This window comes from Onychomys torridus, chromosome 2 (assembly GCF_903995425.1).
Source record: "Onychomys torridus chromosome 2, mOncTor1.1, whole genome shotgun sequence".
In the NCBI taxonomy this organism is placed as follows: Eukaryota; Metazoa; Chordata; class Mammalia; order Rodentia; family Cricetidae; genus Onychomys; species Onychomys torridus.
In genome coordinates this window covers 103,572,687-103,597,900 of record NC_050444.1, presented here as the reverse complement: position 1 = coordinate 103,597,900, position 25,214 = coordinate 103,572,687, and the positions used below count along the sequence as shown (strand labels likewise).

General features: G+C 37.2%; 1 protein-coding gene across 4 annotated transcripts in view; it reads right to left on the bottom strand.

Annotated features, from left to right (window-relative positions):
• Adamtsl1 (ADAMTS like 1) overlaps nucleotides 1–25,214 on the bottom strand; it is a 392,521-nt gene that overhangs the window by 280,963 nt on the left and 86,344 nt on the right. For all 4 annotated transcript variants that reach the window (XM_036178884.1, XM_036178887.1, XM_036178883.1 and 1 more), the window contains exon 4: nucleotides 6,741–6,977. In XM_036178884.1, coding sequence (XP_036034777.1) covers nucleotides 6,741–6,977 — 237 coding nt within the window. The remainder of the gene's footprint in view (nucleotides 1–6,740; nucleotides 6,978–25,214) is intronic.

Here is a 25,214-nt window from a genome sequence, read left to right as displayed (position 1 = left end):
ATGAAAGAACTGTGTGACATACCATTATCCTTGATTTCAAGTTGTACTGCAGAGCTATAGCAATAAAAACAGCACAGTATTGGTATAAAAACAGACACATTGATCAATGGAATAAAATTGAAGACCCAGAGATAAATCCACATATCTTTGAACATCTGAGTTTTTATTAAAAAAACAAAAACAAAAACATAAAACAAAACAGAAAAACACACTGAAAAAAAAAAGAACAGTATCTTTATCAAATGGTGCAAGTCCAACTGGAAAGCTGCATGTAGAAGAATCCAAATAGATCCATAGTTAACATCTTTCATGAAACTCAATTTCAAACGGATCAAAGATCTAAACCCAAAACGAGATACACTGAACATGACAGAAGAGAAAGTGGGAAATAGCCTTGAACTCACTGACACAGAAGACTTTCTGAGCAAAACATCATTAGCATAGGTACTAAGATCAATAGTTAATAAATGGAACATTATGAAGCTGAAAGGCTAGTGTAAGGCAAAGGATAACGTCATTCAGACAAAGCAACAGCCTATAGAAATGAATTTACCAACTACACATCCAATAGAGGGCTAATATCTGACAATTATAAAGAACTCAAAATGTTAAATATCAATTAAATAAATAACCTAATTAAGAATGGGATACATATGTAAACAGAAGTTTCAAAAGGAAACTCAAATGTTCAACATAATTAGTCGTCAGGGAAATGAAAATCAAGATACCATGGCACTGAACTAGGCCCTCTGGATACGAGTGATAGTAGTGTAGCTACTTTGAGATTTCATCTTATATGTGTCAGAATGGCTAAGACCAGTAAACAAATGACAGCTCTTGTTGATGAGGATGCATAGTGAGAGCACTCATCCATTGCTAGTCAGAGTGTAAACTTAGACAGATAGTATGAAAATCTGTGGCAGTTTCTCAGGAAGATTGGGATCAACATATCTCAAGATCCAGCTAGACCAATCTTCATCCTATCACAGAGACATTTGCTCAGCTATGTTCATTGGAATTGGAAATAACCTCAACAGAAGAATGGATAAAGAAAATGTGGTACATTTACATAATGGAATATTACTCAGCATTAAAAATATAAAGTCATGAATTTCACAAGTAAATGGATGAAACTAGAAAATAATCATATTGAGTGAGGTAACTCAGACCCAGGGAGACAAAATATATGTATTCACTTATATGTGGATATTAGCTTTTAAGTAACCAAGCTACAATCCATAGAACCACAGATTTTAGATATGGAGTAAGGGGCTTGAAGGGGGCCAGACAGCTTTCCCTAGGAAAGGTAAATAGAATAGATAATTATGGATCGATGTGGGGAATGGAGTTTTGAATGGGAGGTAGAAAGTATGTAAGAGCCAGAGGAGATTGAAGACACGAAGGAAACAAGGCCTTCTAAGTACAACAGGACCAGTGCACATATGAACACATTGAGGCTGCATGCAGAGGGCCTTTAAGGATCTGCACCAGATGGGGGTCCTAGAGCTGAAAGAAGTAGACACATGGCCCAATTCATAATTAAGAAGCTATCTCCAACTGATAAGCACTTACAAACGAAAAATTAAGTTTCTCCAAGGGAATTTCACTAGCCAGCAGGGGTGATAGCTCTAAGTCGGAACCAGCTCTACTTCTCCATGTTCAATGAGTTGTGTTTGTGTTATTTTCAGCAACAGGGCCTTGCTGTGGGCTTCTAATTTTGCTTCAGGTGATACACCAGCAAATGGTAGAACTTAGCTGGTGGTTCATGCAGTGCTGAGTCCAGAGCCTCTGACCTTAAGTATTCAAACTTGCTTTCCCATTCTAGCCTTGCCTCCTATCTACATCCAATGCAACAGCCCAATGCAAAAGTGAGCAACTAAAGATCCTAGTGTTTTTCAACCCAAGACAGAAGGTGAGAATACACACCCTCACAGTGAGCCCCAGGGGGTGATTATCAGATTTGGGAGGGAGAGGGGATAGGAGTGTGGTTTGTAAAGGTACAGTCACTAACTCCATTGTTTTTATAATAGCGATGACAGGATTAAAGCTGGACAAAAACTTAGCCCATGGGATGTGCTGAAGAAATAACACTGAGAACATGTTTTCAGAATGTTGATAAACATTGCCACTCCCTGACCTTTAGTCTGCTGTTAACTAACTGTGAAGCCCTAGGAGAAGCTCAAAACTCAAGTCAGCCCTGTGTCTTGAGGGTGGAATTGATTGTTCTTGAGGAGATGTTTTCCAAAAGCACCTTCTCAAGCCCTACTAGGGACAGTTTCTGTGTTCAGGGAGAAAAGGGGAAGTACAGAGCAGGAATTGTCACAAAAGGGAAGTGAGGTTCAATGTAAAGAACTGTGTTTTGTGTAGAGTTAGGTTCTTATCCCCATCTAGCTACTCTGAGGTGATAGCGTGGAGAGTAGATGGTAGATGTTCTGGTTCTGGTTCTGGTGTGTGGTCCTGGGGATGAAGCCCAGGACCTTGGGGATGCTAGGTTAAGCATCATACCACTGTGTCTTCTCATTTTTCTTCCCCCTCCCACATCCTTTCCTTCTCTTCCTGGAAACCAGCACTCTAGTATCATTTAACTAAAAGTCTTTAGGGTCTCCCACATTTCACAGCTGGCTATGACTTCACAGCATTGATCTCACTTGGTATTCTGGTTGATGAGGCAGTCTCATTTTACACAGAGTAAGATAAAGTTTCAGGAAACTACATACCAAGACCAACATCATACAGCTGGCTAAAGAAGGGACAGATTCTACCTCCTGTTTTTTTTTTTTTTTTCTTTAATTTCTACCTGCTGTCAAATCTATAACTAGTTCATGAAGTTGGCTTTGCCATAGAATCATAGTTAAATTTGAATGGTGGATGGCCTTAAGAGTCATGTCTCATAAGTGCTTTCCAGGTGATACTGGTATGCAGCCAAATTTGGGGACTATTATCAAATCATACTTGTCTTAGTGCACCTTGATGTGGCAGAACAGATATGCTCCTGGGAGCCAGGCAGAACCAGGTAACCCTGGGCAAGACATATAATCCCATAAGCCTCAGTTTCTGCATCTGTGAAATGAAGGTAATGCTGTATGACATGAGAACCACAAATATTTGGAAAACTATATATCCAGTGAGAATGTGTATACTCATACATACATACATACATACATACATACATACATACATATATATTTATCTTGTGATCACTATTGCTGCAGTCAGAAGAGTGAATACATCACTTACTGTGTTGCTCTGCTATTACCAAGAAGGAGAAGAAGAAGGAGGAGGAGGAGGAGGAGGAGGAGGAGGAGGAGGAGGAGGAGAAGGAGAAAGAGGATGAAAAAGAAGAAGGAAGGAGAATGAGGAGGAGAAGGAGAAGAAGGAGAAGGAGGAGGAGGAGGAGGAGGAGGAGGAGGAGGAGGAGGAGGAGGAGGAGGAGGTGTGTGTCATTAATAGCAATGTTCCTAAGATTTTCCTCATGCATATTTATAGCATATAGAGCCAATCCAATCATTAGCCACAGTCTCCAGGTCTCCCAAAGAGGACAGTTTCTCCTCTGCTAGGGTTGTCTTCTTATTAGTAAAACCCTGGGACTCCACATTTCTGTTGTAGAGATGAAGGATCAAATAGTTTTGAGGCAATGGTTCTTGGAAGGGGATTAGATAGACAGAACAGAAATAAATTAGTGCTTGTAAATGAAAAGTCTCTGTAGCTGTGCATTGTTTTCTAACAAGGTGATTATGTAAAAATTAAAAAAAAATTATTCTTTAAAGTTTGTGATTCATATTGCTGGTCTCATGAATATTGAAAGCTGCTTTTGAGAAATTCTAAGACAAAAGGCCAGACAAAAAGCTAAAAATCTTCAACAAATGGAGCAGAAAAGAGAAAGGGAAAGTCAGGCTAGAAGTGTACTTTTCAGGAAACTAGGAGAATAGGTTTACATACTTGCACATTTAAGTTCCTGATTCTCAAGTGTGTTTTAAGATGGGGCATTTTCCTGCTAAAAATGAAACTATACATCACTGATTTAAACCTAAATGATTACTTTATAACTAGGACAGAATTGGTGTATTTTACCTCTGTAGAAAGGAGTGCTTCAGCTTTTCTTGTGTTAATTCATCTCTCTCTTGTCCTCCTGAGAGTATACACAATGCACTTAAGATCTCTAGTCCCCCATCACCTCAGTGGCCTCTGCTCACATCTATTCCTCCATCAACCACCTCCATCTCCCTGTCATTATGTTCATTTTAGAAAATTGAGGTTGGCTTGACTGAAACACACTTACAATGCTGTAGAAGGAAGGACCTGAGCTGACACCCTTTATGAATTCTCATTAAGTAGTTGTTTTTTGATGTGTTCGGTGATGTGACTGGATTTATTGCTTTTACCTTCCTTCTAGTGAAAGTGTTCCCGTTGCAGATTTAGTTTCCTTTCTCTTACTGCCGCTGTTATCCAGGGAAGGGCTGATGCTTCAGTCCTCTTAGTTGGTACAGGACCCTCCTTTAGAGCTGGTCTTTGTGGCTCAAGAGTTGTCTACTTCAAGCTCTTATAATTGAGCCTATAATGATCTTTCTAAAGAAGAGTTTTAAGTGTCTCTTTCCATTACCAAGTCTTTTTTTTTTTGGCCATTTACTGTTTATTGTAGTTCTATCTGCCACATTAATCCTCTGTGATTGTTTATAAAACTACTTTTTGCTCCCTTTCAGTCTGTGATCCAATCTCTCTCCAGCCAAATCACACTACTTTTTAGTGTTCAAAAGAAATATGAGATTTCCTTCTTCATCATGGCATAGCTCCTTACATGAGGAATAAGTCAGTGATATTCAGTTATAATTTCTATGTATGGAGCACATTTATTATAAACAATGGTATAATTTACATTTACTCCCAAATGAAACAAATCACAACTGTGTGAATCTACTTAAAAAGGCACGTTTATAACTTATAATTCACAGTAGAGCATTATCTCTCCATATTTACTCATGTAGAAGGTTTTTTTTGTTGTTGTTGTTGTTGTTTTAATCTGCTGAGATAGGATTTTCTTTTAGTTACCAAGATACCCATGAGGCCAGCTGGCTTGAAGACCCAGGGAAAAAACATGTCAGGTTGAGCTATCATGCAACAGAAACAATTGAAACCTAATTTGTTGACCTGTCTTGTTGATTTTGATTCATTTGCAAACATAGCATTGTAGAAACAACACTGACATGGATATTAGAAGAGCTGGAATTTAGTCCCATTTCTGGCATGATGTAATCGTCACAAGACCATGCACATTTTCTAGCCCTTTTATTTTTATTTACAAGACACTGAAGCAGTGTGCGCAGACAAGGGATCATAACTCCCCGTCTTTGCAGTGCAGCCCTTTCCCTATATTTATTTACTTTGTGATTCTTTACTATTATTGAAACTTTTACAGATTTCATAATCCTATTTTAACAAATTAAAAGTCTTAGATGGCAGCATTTTAAAAGATTTATTTTTATTTGTGTGTCTATGTATGTATCTGTGTGTGTGTGTGTGTATGCTATGTGTGTGCAGGTGTCTATGAAGGCCAGAAAAGGGTGTTGGATCCTCTGGAGGTAGAGTTAGAGGTGGTTGTGAACCTCCTAATATGACATTGAGAAAGGAAGTTGGGTCCTCTGGAAGAGCAGGAAGCACTCTTAACTACTGAGTCATCTTTCCAGCCCCACCAGGATATTTATAAATAATCACAAATAATTTTGCAAATAGTTGTAAAATACCACAAGTAATGTTCTCCATGTGTTGCTTTTAAAGGTATGTGGATATTCTCTAAGACCCTGTAGTCTTGAAAAGAATAAAATACTACATTCACATTACACCTGGAACTTATATATCATATGCCTAAAGAAGCTTCTGATATAGGTGTCTCTTTTCTCTTCTATCTGAAAAACCTTGAGCATGCCCCTTCCTGTATCATGGTCCTAACCTGTATGAAGGTTGACTATAGCTGCACTTCCCTCTCTCATGCATAAACCTTATGTCACATCTCAGGTCTCATAACAATTTACACTGCAATTTTCTTATAAATCAACATGTGGACTTGTTTTCAATAAATGTAAATTTAAAAGAAATCCCAGAAATATGTTCCATATTTTTCATATTATAAGTTGTTATATCATAGATTTGGATTCAATAAATGTCCTCCTGCTTGAGACAAATGTTCTTAAAATGTCTGTACTGTGCCACATAAGAGAACATGGTGAACAACAGCATTCAGGACACTTGCTCACTTTACACTGTGAACTGCTCATTACAGTCCAAAGAGTGAGCCTTGAAATGAAGAAGACAAGTTCATGGCAAATGGACTAATGCTTTGTTGTCTTACTGAATCTTCAAGTACACACTGATGAGGTGATACCAGAAATCAATCCGTGCCTTCTTTCCCTACCTTCCTCCATCTACTCCTTTCCAAATTTCAGGGACATTTGAGCTACAGGTAATTTCAAAATTCATCGTCAATGCACAATATTCAAGAATTTTTAGTATCCCACATTCAAGTATCATTCAAGGAATAAAGAAACCAAACAAAACCAAACTCACCTACAGTCCTCATTTCCTTAACACTAACATGGAATACAATACCCATACCATTCACTGAAATTATAATCTTCAAATCTGTTACTCTTTATAAACTCTAGAAGGTAACTGAGTAACTGAGAAACCTATTTATGTGCAGGCACGGCACCTCTGGATAATTCTTATGGGAAGACTTCAGCACTTACTTGGCATATGCCACTGATGCACATATCCAGTGATTCTGTATAGCACCGTGTACCATCTAAGACCTTTGGTGCTAGTTCAACGATCAGGCTGGTTCCTTTGGCTTGACACTTGAGTGAACATGGGTTGTCAGGATCATTAGACACAGGAAGCCATTCATAAAACTGGCCATGGTACTTGACATCGTTATGAGCAGAACATTGCTGAGCTCGAAAATCACCTGCTTCTGGTGGACAGTCCTGGAGAAGCGGGGGAGAGGACACAAGTACACATTATAAGAATAATCCAAAATAGAATATTGGAACATCTGTGTGGTCTATGAAGGTCATGGAAAACAAAGTGAATGTTCTGATCATTACAGATGGACCTCATTCAGCCTTTTCAGAGGTTATACCATTATTTAGGTTCTTAAAATATAAAGATCTAAGAATGAAGTCACCTTTATAAATTTTCTTGTTGTTAAATGAGAAAGTAACTAGTCTGAAATGAATTTTTGCATTGACACAAGGGCAAAATGGCCATCTTGAAATATTTTCTGAAAGATGTCTGCTTGCTCATGGTCTTTTCAACATTGTGACATTTCAATTCCTTCTAATTTTGGATAGCTGAAAGTATTTTTATCTTTCTCCATCCTGAAAATCAGAGATATGACAATGTTTTATTTGTTTTTTGTCATACTTGGGATTGATGTAATAGCTTCATGTACCCTAGGCAAGATGGAAGAATTCTGTTGAGCTATATCCTTAGATCCTTATATTTAAAAAAAATGAGTATGGATTTTTTTTTCCCTGAATGCATGTATTTGTACCATGTGCATGCCTGGTGCCTGCAGAGACTAGAAGTGGATATTATATCTGGAACTAGAGTTCCAGAAGGCTGTGACCTGCCATGTGGGTGCTGGAAATTGAACCTAGGTCCTCTGGAAGAGCATCTAGAGCTCTTAACTACCAAATGTCTCTAGCCACACCTAGACTCTGAAAACTTATTTATTGATTGGTTGATTGGCAAGGCAGGTCTTGCTTTTCATTCTGTAGCCCAAGCTGATCTGGAACTTGTGATCCCTCTGCCTCATCCTCTTGATTATGGATGTAGCCATTATACCTACCTAAAACAAACAAGGCTTTGTTTTAGGAGCTAGTAGAAAAGTGTTATAATAATTTTATTTAAAAATATGTAGCATCATTTGTGACCTGTCTTCTAGACCTTAGGCTTCCTAGGTTCTAAAATTAACATAGGAAACAAAGAAAAGAGACTATCCTTTTTATGTGAATTGCTTTAGGCTCAGTTGGTGAGACAGAGTGGAGAGGACACAGATGTTCTTCTCAGATGGATGTGTGGCAGTGAGATTTCCCATGCTCAGTACAGAGGCAATAATACCACCCAGCTCATAAAGTTGTGTGAGGAGGTCATGAGCATAAACCAGCCATTGACTGACACAAGGAAGATCTCCAATAGTGATTACTTTGAATATTTAATGAGGTGTTTGACAACAGAGAACCAGAGAATTAGGGCATTCTATTAATTTAAATTTCAAATAAGGTTGGCAGAGGCTGGTGGAAAATAAAAGCCTCTAAGTAATATATTTTCATAGGGGGAAAACTTAAAATATAAAACTATTACTAACAATGGTTATTGTCTAATGGATGATAAAACTCAGAGAGAGCAAATGAAATCAAGCGTTAAAGAGAGGAGAAATGTGGAAAATTGGGAGGGAGCTTTAAGAGGGGAGGGGCAGGGGAGATAAAGACAGAAGGGACAAATAATACTAAGGATGTTTGAAAAAAGCCTCAAGGAATCATTGTACTTTGTATTTACTTGAAACTACATGCAATACATGGGTGTGTGTCTGTGTATATATGTGAATGTGTACATACATAAGCATATATGTGAATACATATTTATACATATATATTTACATATGTATTTGAAATGACATTATAACACTTATACTGAAAATGTTCACCACAAGAGCCATAGACTATCTAATAAAAAAAAATACCAGGCATGAGAAAAACCTTCTTTTGAGTTGATTGTCAGGATAATCCAAGAGACTTGCATAACAGTATAGGCTAATGCTATTACCCTTGGTTGCCTCCCAAAGGTAGAAGGTAAGTCCCTATTGCTGAACACATCATCTGTGACACAGAACTCAGAAGATTCAAGTTGGATCTAACCTTGAAGGCTTCCTTCCTGAAGTTTAGTTTTCATAGTACCAGAAGGCGCTATGCAAGCTGCCAAGGGAGGGAAACAAGCAATAGTAGTATTGGCTGTGACTTCTATGAATCACAACAATGACCAGCATGACAAGACCTCCCTAAAAGTATAATAGTGGCACTCATATCTTAATGGTATGTCTAACTGGACTTAAGGCCTACTCAAAAGGAGGGAAATCAGGCCTGCTAATGGAAACCTAGTCAACTAGCAAGGGATGGTGAGCTCATAGATCTTAGAAGAGAACCTAACCTCTTCACTTTATCAGACCAACATATTCCTATATATTCTAAAATTTATTTAAGAATATTCTAAAACCTATTCTTACATGCACAGATATAGTTCTCTCACTCTCCAACCAAGAAACCTCTCTTTGTAGCAGATGAAGACCATCACAGAAAACTATTCAAAATGCTGAAATCAAATGATTGTGGGCTGCCCAGTACTCCAGTAGATACAGCTACAGCACAACTCCTGCATCTAAGGTTCAGGGAACATTGCAATCAGAAAGACTGTAAGAGCCAGAGAACCAGGAAATCTGCTACAAGACTGTGTCTTGTAGAAATGACAGGGCAGCTACAGCCATGATACATCAACAATATGGCTTCCTTAATAAGATGTGAATAAGAACAACACCAATACATATGCTAAGGTGGAAGGGGAAATATCATAGGGCCTTACCCATAGACAAAGAACAACTAGTGACTGCTGAAAGAGGGAGAATTAGTCTTTCCCAGAGATGGGCCTCTTAAATGGTTGTATAACACAAGGTGGTCAGCCCTGAAGTCATATACATACAATCAACACTCAAGCCAACTCATCAGGCACAATTATATATTTATACATTAATAATAATAATAATAATAATAATGCCATGAATTTAGGAGGGAGTGATTTGGGACATGGGAGGGACTGGACAGATAGGACATGGAAGTGTTGGAAGGAAAAAAGGGAAGAGAGGAAATGATATATTTTAATTAAAATTCTAAATACTAAAGCACAAAGGTAAATAGTACTTTTTATTTAGGTTGACTTTTGATGAGTCCTATTTGATTTTCTGTTGCTGTGTGCTAAGACATTTGAACCTGAACAACTTGAAGAGTAAAGGTTTATTCTAGCTTGGAATTCTAGGTAACAATCTATCATTGGGGGAAGTCAGGATAAGAACTGGAGCAGAACCCATGGAGGAATGCTGCTTACTCGCTATGCTCAGACTTAGGCTTAGAAAAATTCCTTACAAAACACAGATCTACATGCATAGAAATGGTATCATCCACAGTAGGCTGAGTCCCTCTACATCAGTCATCAATCAAGACAGTTTCTCTGGTCGTGGCTATAGACCAATCTGATTTGGGAATTCTTTAATTGAGGTTCCCTCTTCTCAGGTGACTCTAAATTGTGTCAAGTTGACAATAAAAACTATCTAACACAACAGGTAGATTTTATTAGTCATTTACTGAATAAGAGTCTCTATAAAATTTCTATACTATGCACCTATGGAGAGGCTTTCATTATAATTTTTTATCTTAAATGATCGGAATGTGGTCAGCAATTGCTTCTCTAAATTATTAATCTGAGAGTTAATTTATTCAGTTCTTTTCCTGAAAATCTCACTATATTCTTGAAGCATTAGAGAACTGTGATGTTCTTTATTTTATAAAATGTCTTCTTAACTTTTCTATTTCTCTAGTGGTTCTATATCATATTGCATAAGGAGCTGTTATTTAGCAGAGTGTGAATTCTTAATAGGCAACATAGGAAAAAGATAATCAAAAATGTATTTGGAATAAACATGAAATGGCTCAAAACACAATAAAAATCTTAAAAGATATTTTATTGTTAGTATTATGTTTGCTTATTGTGAATGAAATACAGTAATAAGAGAAAGTACAATTTATATAAGATATAATCCATATGTAAGTACCTATCAAGGCCCAAATAACTTTAAGTATTGCCAGAAAACATTCACATCTTTTGAAGTCATGTGCCACCATACTTTATGCTGGTTAGCTTCTTAAGTACTATGATACAGTTTAATTTTTTAATAAGAATGAATGCATAAATGAATGACTGCATGGTATATGTACATATTATATATATTTATTTTTCTATTGTAAGAAATCCAAGTTGCACACTCTGCAAAACTATGCTATGAGGCACAAGATTTTAAGTTCTCTCAAACCATAACAGGTAAGAAAGGACTGCACATCAGGTGATTTAACGTGGGTTCTTTGTAGATCAGTGTTCTAAAGATAACGTCACCTTTTGCCTACCTTAGAAATTCAACCAACTTTTGCTTACGCCTTATTTGTTACCTTCTGCCCTAAAACAACTTATGCTAACTTCAGTCCAAGTTTCTCACATTTGTTTCCCTAAATCTCTGTTAGGCATCTCAGAGCTCTCTCAAGCTGCTACTTTCCCCATGTCAGCAGGTTGAATAAACCCAGCTTGAGATGGTACCCAAGTTCCTTGGGGGCCATTAATAAGATCAATCATCAATTAATAAACTGATCATGCAATTAGTGAGATTTAAATCAAGTCTTTTCTTTTCTGTGACACCTGCCATCCCAGCATCCACCTGGCTCCTCTGTAGTGCAGAAGCATTGAAGTCGACCCCACGTCACAGAACATTAGGGGAATTGCTTCAAATAGCCCCAAACACCTCTCGTATCTTCACTTCTTCCTTCTGTGACATGAGTGAACAAGCTAGAGGGGGATTCCAAGGTCAAAGTGGATCATCTTTGCCAGGTGAGAAGATTGACAAATAATTAAGAGATGTCGGAGTATGAACCAGAGGTAATTTTCTGCATTTTTCCAGTTCCAAGAACAGTGTCAATTGCATCTGTAAATGGAAATACCTCATCTTGGTAGAAACGTGAAACTTCTACAGCAGCTACAGTTCCTTCTTCTGGACAAACTATGTTCATGTGTTTCCTAAAGTGTGTAAGACGCAAAGTGGTAGAAAGGAAAATGAGTGAAAAACAAAGTTAAAATGTTGTTTTCTGTGGTAAAATTAGGAACATATTCAGACATATTGTAGAGGAGAAGATCCAAATGAATTTTCATCTATAAGTAATGGTTTCAAGAATACCCTTGATACATTTCATGATTCTTTCTATAACTGTAAACATACTCCTGGGAGTAAAAATGCACATAAATACTTTCACACACTTTTATCACCTTTGTTTTTTCCAATCAAAACTTTTGTAGAGTTGCAAGGTTATATTTTGTAAAAATCACAGATGTGCTTGAAACCTGGAGTTTGCAGCTGGAAACTCAACTTTAGCCTTCTGAATGTTTGAGTTTATTTGTTTTGGGCAAAATGCAACTTTCTGTTTTAAGAAAAGGACTTGGAGAAGAATTATAAAACAGGTTCCGAAAGCTCCTTGGACACCTTGTAACTCTCAGAAAATTATATGCTGACGATTTAATTGTAAATGATTCAGAAACATATGAATCAAATTTCCCTTGAAGTACACATACTCAAGGGGAAGAAGGACTTGGCAAAAGATTCTTTGTTTCAAACAAAAATTTCTCAAGTGTCATTCAGGACATTCATTGAATCCCCAGAGGAAGCTCAGAGAAAGTTCCTGTAGCCTCTAATCCCACAAGTGTCCTAAGAAACATCATCATCAGCAACAAAATAGTAATAATAATAGCTATAATCCTGTAGAAGGCTACCATGCACAGAAATTTTAGTTTTTTAATTATAATTTAGTCTTTTAAACAAATATACTTCCTAGGCCTGTCCCAAGTCAGATCCAAAATAAGTGTCCTAAGCACTCTATACCATTTCGACCTTTTCCTGGGTGTCACCTTGGGGAAACCAGTTTTTTGGGGTACTCTTTAGCATAAGCTTACTCACTGATTGTATCTTCGCTGCTAAGATGATAAATATGAAAGGACATAAAATGGATTTTAAAAAATACACAGATTTGGTGTCAGTAAAAATATTATTTTCTTATTTCCAATTTATGTATTTAATCACTAAATTTTTGACAGGGTGTCATATAGCCCAGGCTGGCCTCAAATTTATTATATGTAGCTAAGGATGACCTTGAACTCTAGATCTTCCTGCCTCCATCTCCCCTGTGCTAGGATTACAGGTGTGCATCACCAAGTCTGTCTTTTATTTCCATTCTTTTTAAAGAAGGCACCTTCTTCCTGAAATAGCCATTCATATGCTGTAACTCTGCTCTTAAGTACTCAGTGGCTTATTAATTTTCCTTACTACATGAATATGATGGTATAAATATTCTGGCACTATGTTCTTTTTAAGGTCTTTTATTTTATGTGTATTGATGGTTTGTTCACATGTATGTGTATCATGTGTGTGCCTGGTACCTGTGGGAGTCCAGAAGAGGGAATCAGATCTCCTGAAACTATAGTTACAAATGGTGAACCACCACGTAGGTGCTGGGAACCAAACCATGATCCTCTGGAAGAGCAGCCAGTGCTCTTAACTGCTGAGCCCTCTCTCCAGTCCCTGGCACTATGCTCTTGTGTGTGGTCAACGTTAATTCTTGATAGAATCACAAAGAGACTGGAAATTACATTCCCATGATCATATACTCTAGTCACTGAAGAGCCATTCCTTCTCATTTCCCTTCCCGATTCTACCACTGCTCTTCTAAACTCCATGTGGTCCTAATCACTGACCCTCTACAAAAATTACTATGAAAGAAAACAAGCTAGAAATGTTGAATGAAGTGTATACTCCAATACAGAATCATCTCTTAAAGAGGCCTTGGAGGAGATGGGAATGGGGGATGGATTGGGAGGAAGGCTGGGGGGTGGGTGGGAGGAGGGAGGACAGGGGAATCAGTGGCTGATATGTAAAATTAAATTAATTATAATAAGAATATTTTTTTTAAAAAGAGAGAAATGTAGATATTTATCAGCTACTTGACAACTGTAGAAAGCCTATCAGTTCTAACTTTTCCCCTTAAAATATTAGGACCCCTCACATTACCGATGTTAAAGCAGGAAAAGATAGCCACAAAAGATTTCTCTACAAATGCCTTTATGCAGGATCTGTAACACACTCTGAAGTGTTCACTGCTTTAACATGCTAAGTAGAAGATGCATGGCCTTTCCCATGCAGTTTGGTCTTTATTTTACTTGGCTTTCTGCTTTCCGTATTGAAAGTTTAGGATGAAGTAACCAAACAGTAAACAACCACTGACATGATCCAATCCATTGTGATACTTTGTTTTTAGCAAGCTAATCCATTTTTCAGTTCCCACTTTCAAACTGGGCCACTTTTCTTTAATTCCATATACATACAACTGCTTATTTACCACTTGGATATCTAAGACATCACAAACTCATTGCCCTAATCTAAACCCTAAATTTATCTAGAGTGCTACAAAATTTGATCTTCCACCACCACAGCCTTCTCTATCCAATGTTAATGTCATCCTTTTCAGGCTCCAATGCCTTAAAGTTATGGTGCTTAAGTATGTATGAAAATAACCTGGAGGGCTTAAACAAAATGACAAGACCTCCCTCCAGAGTTTCTGACTCAGTAGATCTCTGGTAAAGTGTGGGGATTGGCACCTCACGAAGTTCTCAGGTTGTGTTGATGTTGCTGATCTAGCAGTCCCCATGTTAAAACCAAAGAAGTGTTGATTCCAATTCAGAAGTGCCCTCAATATGTCTACAACTGAGGCTGAGCTGCCATAACTTATGCAAATCCTGCAAAGGGTCCCTCCCCTCTTTCTCTGCTCTTTTGGACACTTGGATCAATGAAGCAGAATGATCTTATTAAAGCATTAAGCAGATAGATCTTGTTACCTCTCTGCTTCAACTCGGGCACTGGCTCCCTACTTAGATCAAAAGCCAACTCTTTGTCTCAGGAGAAAAGATCAGCCTCACTGTCTTTTGGCCCAAGAATTTCCACAGCCCTTGTTCACTTGGGCATGATCCCACTGGATCCCTTGAGACCTCATGTTCTCAAGAACTCTCTTACTTCAAGACACATATGCTGCTTCTACCGTCTAGAATTCCTTTTGTCTAAGGAACTAATTACTTTACCTTATCAAGCTTTAACTCAAATAGAGTGGCCTATGCTGCCCACTCTATGTAAAATTGTACACCACTCCCACTACTGATTCTTCATTATCCTGCTCAGTTTTCATTTCTTCTACACCACTTAACTATTTATGAGTGCACCATTCGTTCTGGAATAATCTTTCTGTACACTGTGAAGGTGTGTCAATCTTATTGGTTCAATACAAAGCTGAATGGCCAATAGCGTGGTAGGATTTTCAGGCACATAGGGCACTGGGAAGAAAAAGGGCAGAGTTATCAGTCAGGCATGGAGGAAGTAGAAAAGCAGCATGGGCAGTAAAGGGTAAAGGTATAAAGCCACGAGGCAGAAAGCAAATTAACAGAAATGGGTTCATTTAAGTTTTAAGAGCTAGTTAGAAAAAAGCCTAAGCTATCAGCCAAGCTTTCATAATTATTAAGAAGTCTCCATGTGATTATTTGGGAGCTGTCAGGCAGGACAGAAAAGTTCATCTACAAATGGTTCCCAACATGGGGCCATGTATATCCACATAAGACCTGAGAAAGATTAAGATAAGAGATTTTAAACACACAAAGATGGAGCTAAATGTGGTTTCCTAGTCTCATGTCCCTCATGCCAGCTGTAGTACAGAGTGTGTTTCATGGTTGCAAACTGAGGGCTTGACCCTCCAGCTTACCATGAGCTAAACTGAATGGTATTAAATTTAAACAAAAATTTAAGATTTTTGTTCATGCAGACAGAAAAGGTTACAGATATGTGTTAGAGCAGGTTCAGACAGAAAAAAAAAAAAAAACCTCCAAAAACAAACAAAACACTGTAAACAGGTTACAGTGTGTTTAACAATGTGCATAGGCTTAAGGAAACAAAAGAAAAAGGATATAAAGTTTAAAAATAAATAGTTTTAAAATGATGAGTAAAGTCTTTACAGAAAGAGTAAAATAATAATAATAATAATAATAATAATAATAATAATAATAATAATAATAATAATAAAAGAATAAGCTACCAGAGATGGGGAATAAACAGGGAGTCTGGATGCTGTATGATATTGTGTTGTCTTTGAATTTTTTGAATGCTGATGAGTTAATGATATCTGCTGGGAGACATGCGATTGTAACAGGGACTGCTTAATTAAACCACCCTCGATAATCTAGGAATGCCTTAACTTTAAAATGAAAATTAACAAAATATGTTACATTGGGGAAAAGGCTGTGAATTCATTCAAGGTTAAAGAGGATCATATTTGATTGAGAAGAGCCCCTGAAAATCCCAGCTGCAGAAATAAAGAAATAAACCTAAAAAAACCTACAAGACAGCTAACATATATTTTACCTGCTCAAACATAAAGCAAACAAAAAAAAAATCTTCAACCGGCTTCTGCACACTATACGTCCCATACTTGTGTTAATGCAGGGATGTATCTTACCTCTGAAAGTTATGTGTTTTCAGAGCAAGGGTACCAGATATCAATGAAAATGGGTGACCCAGGTGATCCAGTATTTCAGAGTGCCTCTGTTGCAGTTTCCTCACAGTTCTGTATCCAGAACAGCTTCAGAGCTGCTGGCTGAGATGGTCCAGCTTCACAGACTACTTTAGCCAGGACTTTAGATAAACCTTGCACTTTCCCCTTGCACAGAGACTGGACAACAAATACTACAGCTAACTCTCCTAGGACTTGGTCATTATCCCAGTTTTCATAGGGTCTTCCAATGATGCCAGCACACTTAGACAACAGGAAGCAATCTTGAGAAATGTCCACATTTCCAAGAGGTGAGGTGGGTGGTTTTTGGTCATTTAATGGGTTATGGATATTTGTCATCATTAAGGAGGATTGGTTACTGTGAAATATTCCTCTATACTGTGTGAATTTACACAATCCTTATGATTAGTTTAATTAAAAAAAACCTGACCAGCCAATAGTGGAACAGGATAAAGTTAGGCAGAATAATGCGATGAGGAAGGGTAGAGTCAGAGAGTTGCAAGCAGATACAGAGAAACAAGATGGGGATGTTGTACTGAGAAGAGTTTCCAAGCCACATGGCAAAGCATAGATAAGAAATATAGGTTAACTTAAAATGTAAGAGCTAGTTAGTAATAAGCCTGAGCTATTGACTGAGCATTTATAATTAATATAATCCTCCATGTGTTTATTTGAGAGCAGCTGCAGGACAGAAACTTTCCACCTACAGGTTATAAGTTATTGGTAATAGTCAGGAGAAAAAGCTGAACAAAGGAGATTAGATTCAGGGATCTCATTCTGAAAAGAAAAAGAGGAGATATAGAAATGACAAGATAAAAAGGTAGATTATAGAATCTACTTTTAAACTAAAAAAAAAAAAACAACTACTAGTCTTAAATATTTTACTTTGGTAATGGGTTTTTTTTGTATAATGCTACAAATTTAAGGTATTTTTGTTAGAACACACTGTACATGTATTTCTACTCTTGTTTAAGGTATTGTACCTATACAGCTCATTTAACAGTGTAATGTAAATTTCTAGTCCTTGAAAGTTATTATTATAAACTGTTTGTGATAATAATGAAATACAGGTTGGTAGTTAGTCACTCATAACAATCAAATTTGTCATCAGGTATATTTTCAAACATATATTTTAGATAGATAGATCATCTTCAAACACTTCAAAGACCTATATAATATGGCATTTAAAATGTTTTGTTAACATAGGGCTTTTCACAACAATGAGACACATCTTCTCCTGGCAGCATCAATTTACTTCTGAGAAGATGATGGGCATTGAAGAAACTCCATATGAAATTTGCTTTCAATGTGGCAAAACTAGTCATTTTGGCAAGAAATTGCTCTTGTCTTGACTGCTGATGGTGTGGTGTACAAACTGGACAAGCAGGACACAAAGGGAAAAGGCTGTGAACTTTGCTAAGAAAAGGCAGGACAGTCCTTCAAAATTTCTGCTTCATAGAAAATTCTGCCAGACATTCTGTAGAACACATGGGAAAGTGACTGCTGAACTTTGTCAATCTGGGTGGGACAGTCCTTCAAATTTCCTGTTTCAAAAAAGAGTCTGTCAGATATTCTAGGCCTTTAGGCTGACGATTGGATGCCCCAACATTGCATAGGAACCTTGGGTGACTATCCAGGCAGCCAGATGTCTGTCATTTCTATAGGTTTGAAAGTGGCTTGCATTGTAGTTCCGGTTTAGTCAGGTAATATTATATCCTTCTGGGGTCTTTGATGAAGTTGAAGACTAGATAGTTAAAGTTATACTCTTCGTTAGTTATGATAGAAAGGGTAAATTAGGTACAGAGCTTTGGACTCAAGATAGAATAAATAATGGAATATTTTTTTTCAAATATGCCAAATACAAATGGACTGAACATTGTAAATGTAATTCTAATCTGATATTTGTTATTGTTTATAGTTTTTTATGTTATTGTTAAAACCTTTCCTTTTTATTTAGACAAAAAGGAGGAAATGTGGAATAATCCCTTTGTACACTGTGAAAAATTGTCACTTGAGTTGGTTTAATAAACAGCTGAATGTCCAATAGCTAGGCAGAATTTTCAGGGCAGAGAGAATGCTGGGAAGAAGAAGGGACAGACTTGCGAGGAGATGTCAGGACTCAGAGGAAGCAGCATGGGCAGTACAGAGCAAAGGTAATAAAGCCATGAGATGGAAAGGAAATTAATAGAAATGGGTTAATTTAAGTTATAAGAGCTAGTTAGAAACAAGCCTAAGCTATCAGCCAAGCTAAATAAGTCTCTGTGTGGTTATTTGGGAGCTGGCAGACAGGACAGAAAAATCTGCCCATAAGTATTTGCTTTATTTATTTATTATGCTTGGTTTTTCATTGTCTGTTTCTATCCACTGAAATCAACTTTGTAGAAGGACAGGGGCACATGGATATTTCACATATTGAAAAAATGGGAAAAATGCCACCCTTTTTATTACAGAGACTCCAATTCTATTTCTTAAAACTTCTAGAAATTTAAATCTTGGTTTCATCACTGATAGAATGTCTAATTATTCCTTTTTTAAAAAAATAAAGCCATAAGAATACTTTAACATTTTAGACACTAGGGAAGTTGAATAGGGAGTCTTGCCTACTTTCTGAATAGGCAGATTGATATTTATTCCCCCATGTAAACAAATTTAATAGGGCAGTATTAAAAAACATAAAATGTGCTGAAATCATTTATTATTTAAAAAATAGCCAGCCATTTATAAATTTTATTAAACACTTAAGTGTTACATGCATGCACCATAAAATGCTAATGTTGAAGTAACAAGCTTTCTCTCCCCAATTTTGGCCACCTGCTTATACTAACATCAACATCATCATCAAGGGCATTTATTTATGCAAGGCTGCTCCCTGCTATGTAAAGTGAAATGAAACAGACACAGTCCCTGCCCTGTCTAGACAGTCTGTATGGATACAATTCTATTATATTTCAAGAGCATAATATTTAAATTTCTAACGGATCACCGTGAGTGCAAAGAACAGAAGACAGGGTTGTGTGTGGAAGGTGGTGCCACAGGAAGCAGAGACCATTTGTGGCTCATTCCCCTCCCTTTTCAAAGGCCAACAGACGATTTTCTAAATCAGTGCTAAAGGTTTGGGACACCATGTTTTCGTGTATTAAATATGGTTTAAAGGCACCAGTTTTTTGCTCTTTTTCTCCTGGTACAAAATCTCCTTTACAGATTTTTGTCTGCACCTCTCCCTCCACTCTCCACAGTTTTGGGAAACGGCAGATTCGAGGCAAAGGAAAGCTCTTGAAATGAGTCATTAACCATTTCACTGCCTAACTATGAATCAGGTTTATGCCCAGTTAAATATTGTGGCAAGTGTTTTGATCATTAAAAGTAGTGCAGTACTCCAATTTATCTCAGCTTTGTGTGTTCCCTATTGTGTGCTCAGTCTAGTCACTAGACTCCAGCAGATGCCAACTATAGTGGTATGTTGAGTAGCTTCAATGCATGTTCACCAAGGTCCACACACTGGGCATGCAGAGTATGTGCAGAGGGACTCAGCAGCCCCACACTGCTAGCTTTGCTACCCTGTATTATCTGGAAACAAATGGTTTGCCTGGCTAGTTTTTAATATCTTCAAGCCTTGGAGAGCTGATCTAAGTGAAAATATTGAAAACATTTAGCTCTAAAAGTTCACTTTTCCCCTTCTTTTGGATAGTTTTTATTTCAGTGCTTTTATTTTTTTCTCCTTTGAACAATGCAGACTTTTGGAATCCAATTCCCTAGAGGTATTTGTAAGACTGGTTATAGTTTGTCATGTTAGACTCTTAAATTCTCTCAATTTTGAAAATATTCATTCCTTCAGGCTTTATTATTATTATTTTTAGTTCCTTTCTTTGAAACTGCTCCAATTTAGCAGTATCTTTTCTTAAATCAGCATTTCTGACTTTTTATTATTTTTTACTGCAGTCTGAAATAAATATTCTCCATTCCTTCTCCCAAATTAGCATATTTGGCGAGGTAATTTGTAAGACATTTTGTAATAGGGCACACCATTTCATTTTATAAGCACACAATTATACAATGTTATGTTCTCAGACTGCATTTAACAAAATAGTTGTGGCAGAGAGTCAGATTAGGAAAAGCAAGCACAAGGAGACATATTTGCTGACGAATACTTTCACTGTGGATACTCCTGGTTCTTTATGTTTATTTACAAGTGGGAAGGGATGAGCTTATGGAAGACAAAGGCATACCCATGGTGATTGATGCTTTGGAACAAGTTTTCTTAAGCCAGCCATTTAAAATAAAAGAGGAAAAGACAAGGTCAATCCTAGTCTAATGACAGATGCTTGAATTGGAGAGCTATGTTTAATTCATCTTTTGTCGTATTTTTTAAAATATAGAATTGTGGACCTTAAAAGGAACAAATAAATGAAATTATTTGACATAAGAGACAAAACAAAATAAAAACCAAAAAATTAAAAACAAGGATACATGCCATGAAGGCAAGCTGGAGAAGATTCCAGCAGCAGCTTCTCCCTGGTCTCTCACTAGCCACCTGACTGTTTTCTCCTTTTAGCTCCCCTTGAACCTTTATGGTGCAGTCTGTTTTCCTGGTATGTTGTCCAATCTCTGCTGCTGTTTTGGAGGTATGCAACATGCAATGTATCATCATGAATGACCTAAAATGCCAGTGGGCACTCCTGTGGTGACATTCATGCAGCATCTAAATTTGTGTTAACCTGGGAAAGTTTCTGCACAGGTGAATCATTGTTACTACTGGATCAATTTACTGACGAATGATGCCAGGACTGGAGGCTCTCCTCAGCTGTGAGAAGGCTGCAAGACCATAGAGAAAGACAGTGATTCTTTAACCTGAGAATGGGAAAGAGACCCTTCTCCCCCAGGGTCTACTCTAAGCCTAACCACTAAGATGAGTCCTGTGTGTAAGAGATGGGGAGCACTTGAATGTGTTATATTTTCAGTAGAGAGGAAATGTAGGTCTCTCAGATGGTCACAGGATACCAGTAGAGATTAGTTGAGACTTTCTTACAGCCATTATGATGGGGCCAAGTTGGGTTACCACAAACCAAGTGAGAGAAAGTTGCATGGTACTTCTCTCCATTCCTTCCCTAATCTCTTTCTAATTTCCAAGTTGGTCAGGATTCCTACTGCAAATGAAAACATTTAAGGTTAATGTCATGTAAAATAATTTTGTAGCAGAAGTTTCTGGTAGCTTCACTGTGACAATATTTTCAAAAAAAATTTAGAACCCATACTTTGCTGCCTCTAAAATGACTTTATTTTTTTGTTTAAATACAAATTTAATTAAAGTGACTTATATGAATGTCTTAACATATGAATATAATCAAACAATACTAAGTGCCAAATTGAATGGGTTATAAGTTTAATGGATGACAACACTCAATTTTGTTCCTATGTGCTCATGGTTCTTAGTTTGTTGATCTTGGAGCATGGACATGTTTTAAGAAACTAAGTAGAATGAGAAAAATGTATTTCCTAACATCGAAACCTCAGCATTTCTAGGTTGTTCTTTGAAGCTTAAAGCCCAGGCCTTAAACACCAGCCTCATCTTGGAGCATTCTGCTCCAGGGTTCATTTTTTTTCCTCTCCCTATGAAAGACCAGTTTCCTTTTCTAGGTTGTGCTTGGGAAAAGGTAAAGAGGAAAGCAAGCTGATTAATCATACACGGAGTGAAGTTTGCTGAAGCCAGGTTTTCTGCTTAATCATGCCCATCGACTATTAATAGCTTGCACATGTTCAAAACCTACAGAGACTTAGTAAGTAACCAGTCAGTACAGTCAATGACAATCCTTGTCTTCATGAGGCTTACAGATTAAAGTAGGAAGATAAAAGCTGAGATAAAAAAAAAATCACAGCTTCATTTTAGCTATAGAACTGCAGGCCAGATAGGAGACAACCTCAAAATTAGAGGGTTCTTTTAGTGCACAGGCCACTACCCTTCTTATTTAGTCTCCTTATTAGGCTGAATCTGGACATGGTAGCAAAGGAAAATACATGCTGAAACCCTCTTATTCTGCAAGCCGTCTGTTACCTCCAGATCCTGAGACTTGGGCTGCCTCTCTCTTTTCTCCTTTTTACATGGTATCTGAGGCAGCAATTACCTCTGGAAATTTCTGTGTATTTGTCTCTTTTCTGCTTTCCTTCTTTCTTGTCACCAGCCAGCCAAGACTTTACACTGGGACATTTGCCTTTTACCTTGATGTGTTGCTTGTTCAGCAGACATGATTCCAGATGTCTTCTCCTGATTAACCAATTGAACTCTTCAATGTATAATTGCCCTGTTTGGTCTTTTCTGACAACTTCCTATCTGCAGCCCATGGGAGAGGTCCTATAGCACCTGCTTTGTATCTTATCTTTGCACCCAGCACATCATTGGGCTTTCTCTCTCTTCTAAAATAATGAAATCACTATGCCACATCCCAAGGTTTTCCTATAATCTTGACACAAAATAGATACTAATTAATATCTATCCAAGAACAAATCAAGCAACTTAATTTATTTCAGAATGTCAGACTAGCTACTCCAAAGAAGCATTCAATTACACACAACCTAACAATATTAGACTTAAGTAAAGATAAAAAAAAATAAAAATTGTTAAATACACAAATTAGGACAGGAAGTTGAAGGAAACTGATTCTAGAGGAACTGTTGGTTCCTGAGATTTAGGGAGTAATTTCCCCCGTCTCAGGAGCCCCATTCTAGAATTCTGGCATCCATCCTCTCTCATTCCCGTATAGATATGCATGTACAAAAAGTAGAAGCTGAGATCTTTATATGAGAGAAAACAGTCAGTATTCATCTTTCTGGGCCTGGGTTGCCTCACTTATTATTTTCAGTTCTATTTGCTTTCCTGAAAATTGCATACTTGTATTTTCTTTGCAGTAGAATAAGATTGTGTATATATTACATTTTCATATTCCTTTCATCAGTATCTAGGCTTATTCCATTGCCTTACTGCTGTGAACAGGGCAGCAATAAACATGGATAGGCAATATCTTTGTTGTAGGGTGTACAGTCCTATGGGTATATGCCCAACAGTGGTAAAACTGGGTCATCTGCATGATCTATTTTTAGGTTTTTGAGAAACCCCCACACTAATTTCCATACAGAAATGGCTCCACATGCTTACACTCTACCGACACTGAATGGGCTCCACTTCTCTACACCCTTTCCAGAATTTGTTATCATTTGTTTTCTTGATGAAATATATTCTGACATGGCTGAGATAGGAATCTTAAGAGTAGCTTTTATTTGCATTTTCCATGATGGCTAAGGATATTGAATACTCTAAAATATTTAATGGCTATGTATGTTTCTTCTGTTAAGATTTCTTTGTTTAGCTCCTTAGTGCATATTGTTTATTGGGTTATTTGTTTTTGTGTTTATTTTATTTTATTTTATTTTATTTTATTTTATTTTATTTTACAGATATCAGTCCCCTGTTAGCTATAGAAAGGGTAAAGATTTCCCTCCTATTTGTAAGCTGCCTCTTCACTTGGCTTACTGCCTCTTTTACTGAAGAAGCTTTCTAATTTCATGAGATTGCATGACAATTATGACAATAATTGGCCATCTTTCCTGAGTGTCTGGAGTCATATTCAGACAGTCCTTATCTGTACCTATATCTTGAAGTGTCTTCCCTACTCTTTCCTCTAGCAACATTCAGAGTTTTGGATCTTGTCCTAAGGTCTCTGATACATTTGGAATTGATTTTTGAGCAAGTTGAAAGATGAGGCTCTGATTCATCCTTCTATATGTGGATATCCAGTTTTCCCAGCACCATTTGTTAAGGAGGCTGGCTATTCTCCAAGAGAATTTCTGGCATTTTGTCAAAAGTCAGGTAGCTGCAGCTCTGAAGGTTTGTGTCTGACCCATCTACTCTCTTCCCTTGGTCTGTATGTTTGCTTTGTGCCTGTTTTTATTACCCCGTCTCTGTAGAACTAGAAACCAGGTAGGAAGACATCTCCAACATTATTCTTGTTGTCAGGGTTGCTTGGCCAACTGAACTTTACGTGTATTTTTCTGCCTGTGAAGAATGGTGTTTTTATTTGGATGGGTTACATTGAATTGTTTATTACTTTTGCTAAGATAGCTATTTCACAATATTGATCCTTTCAATCCATGAGCACTGGGAAAGAGAAGTTTTCCATCCTCTAGTGTCTTCTTCAACTTGTCTCTTGGGGGTTTTAAAGTATTTATTGCTCAAGTCATTCACTCTTTTCGTTAGGTTAATCCCAAGGTATTTCTGAGGCATTTTTGATTGGAATTCTTTATCTGGTTCCTTCCTCATTAATTTATGATTGGTAAGTAGAAAGACTACAGAATTTTGCATTAATTTTTTTTTATCCTGCCTCTTCTCTGAAAGTATTAATTAGTTCTAAGAGTTTTCAGAAGTAGTCTTTAAGGACTTATATATAGAACCATATTATCTGCAAATAAGGATGCTGTAACTTCTGCCTTGCTTATTTGTATCCCTTTTCTCTGCTCCTTTGCCTCACTGCTCTAAGTCTTATAGCACTATACTGAATAAGGGGAAAGAGTGATCATACTTGTGTTGAGTCTGATTGTATTGGAAACACTTTAAGTGTTCCCCACCTAATATAAGGTTGGCTGTAGGTTTGTCATTTGTAGCTTTTATTATGTTATGTTTCTCCTATTCCAAGTTTCTTGAATTCTGTTATGTAGGGGTGTTGGATTTTGTAAAATTTAACTTTTCTTTCCTGCATCTATTAAAAT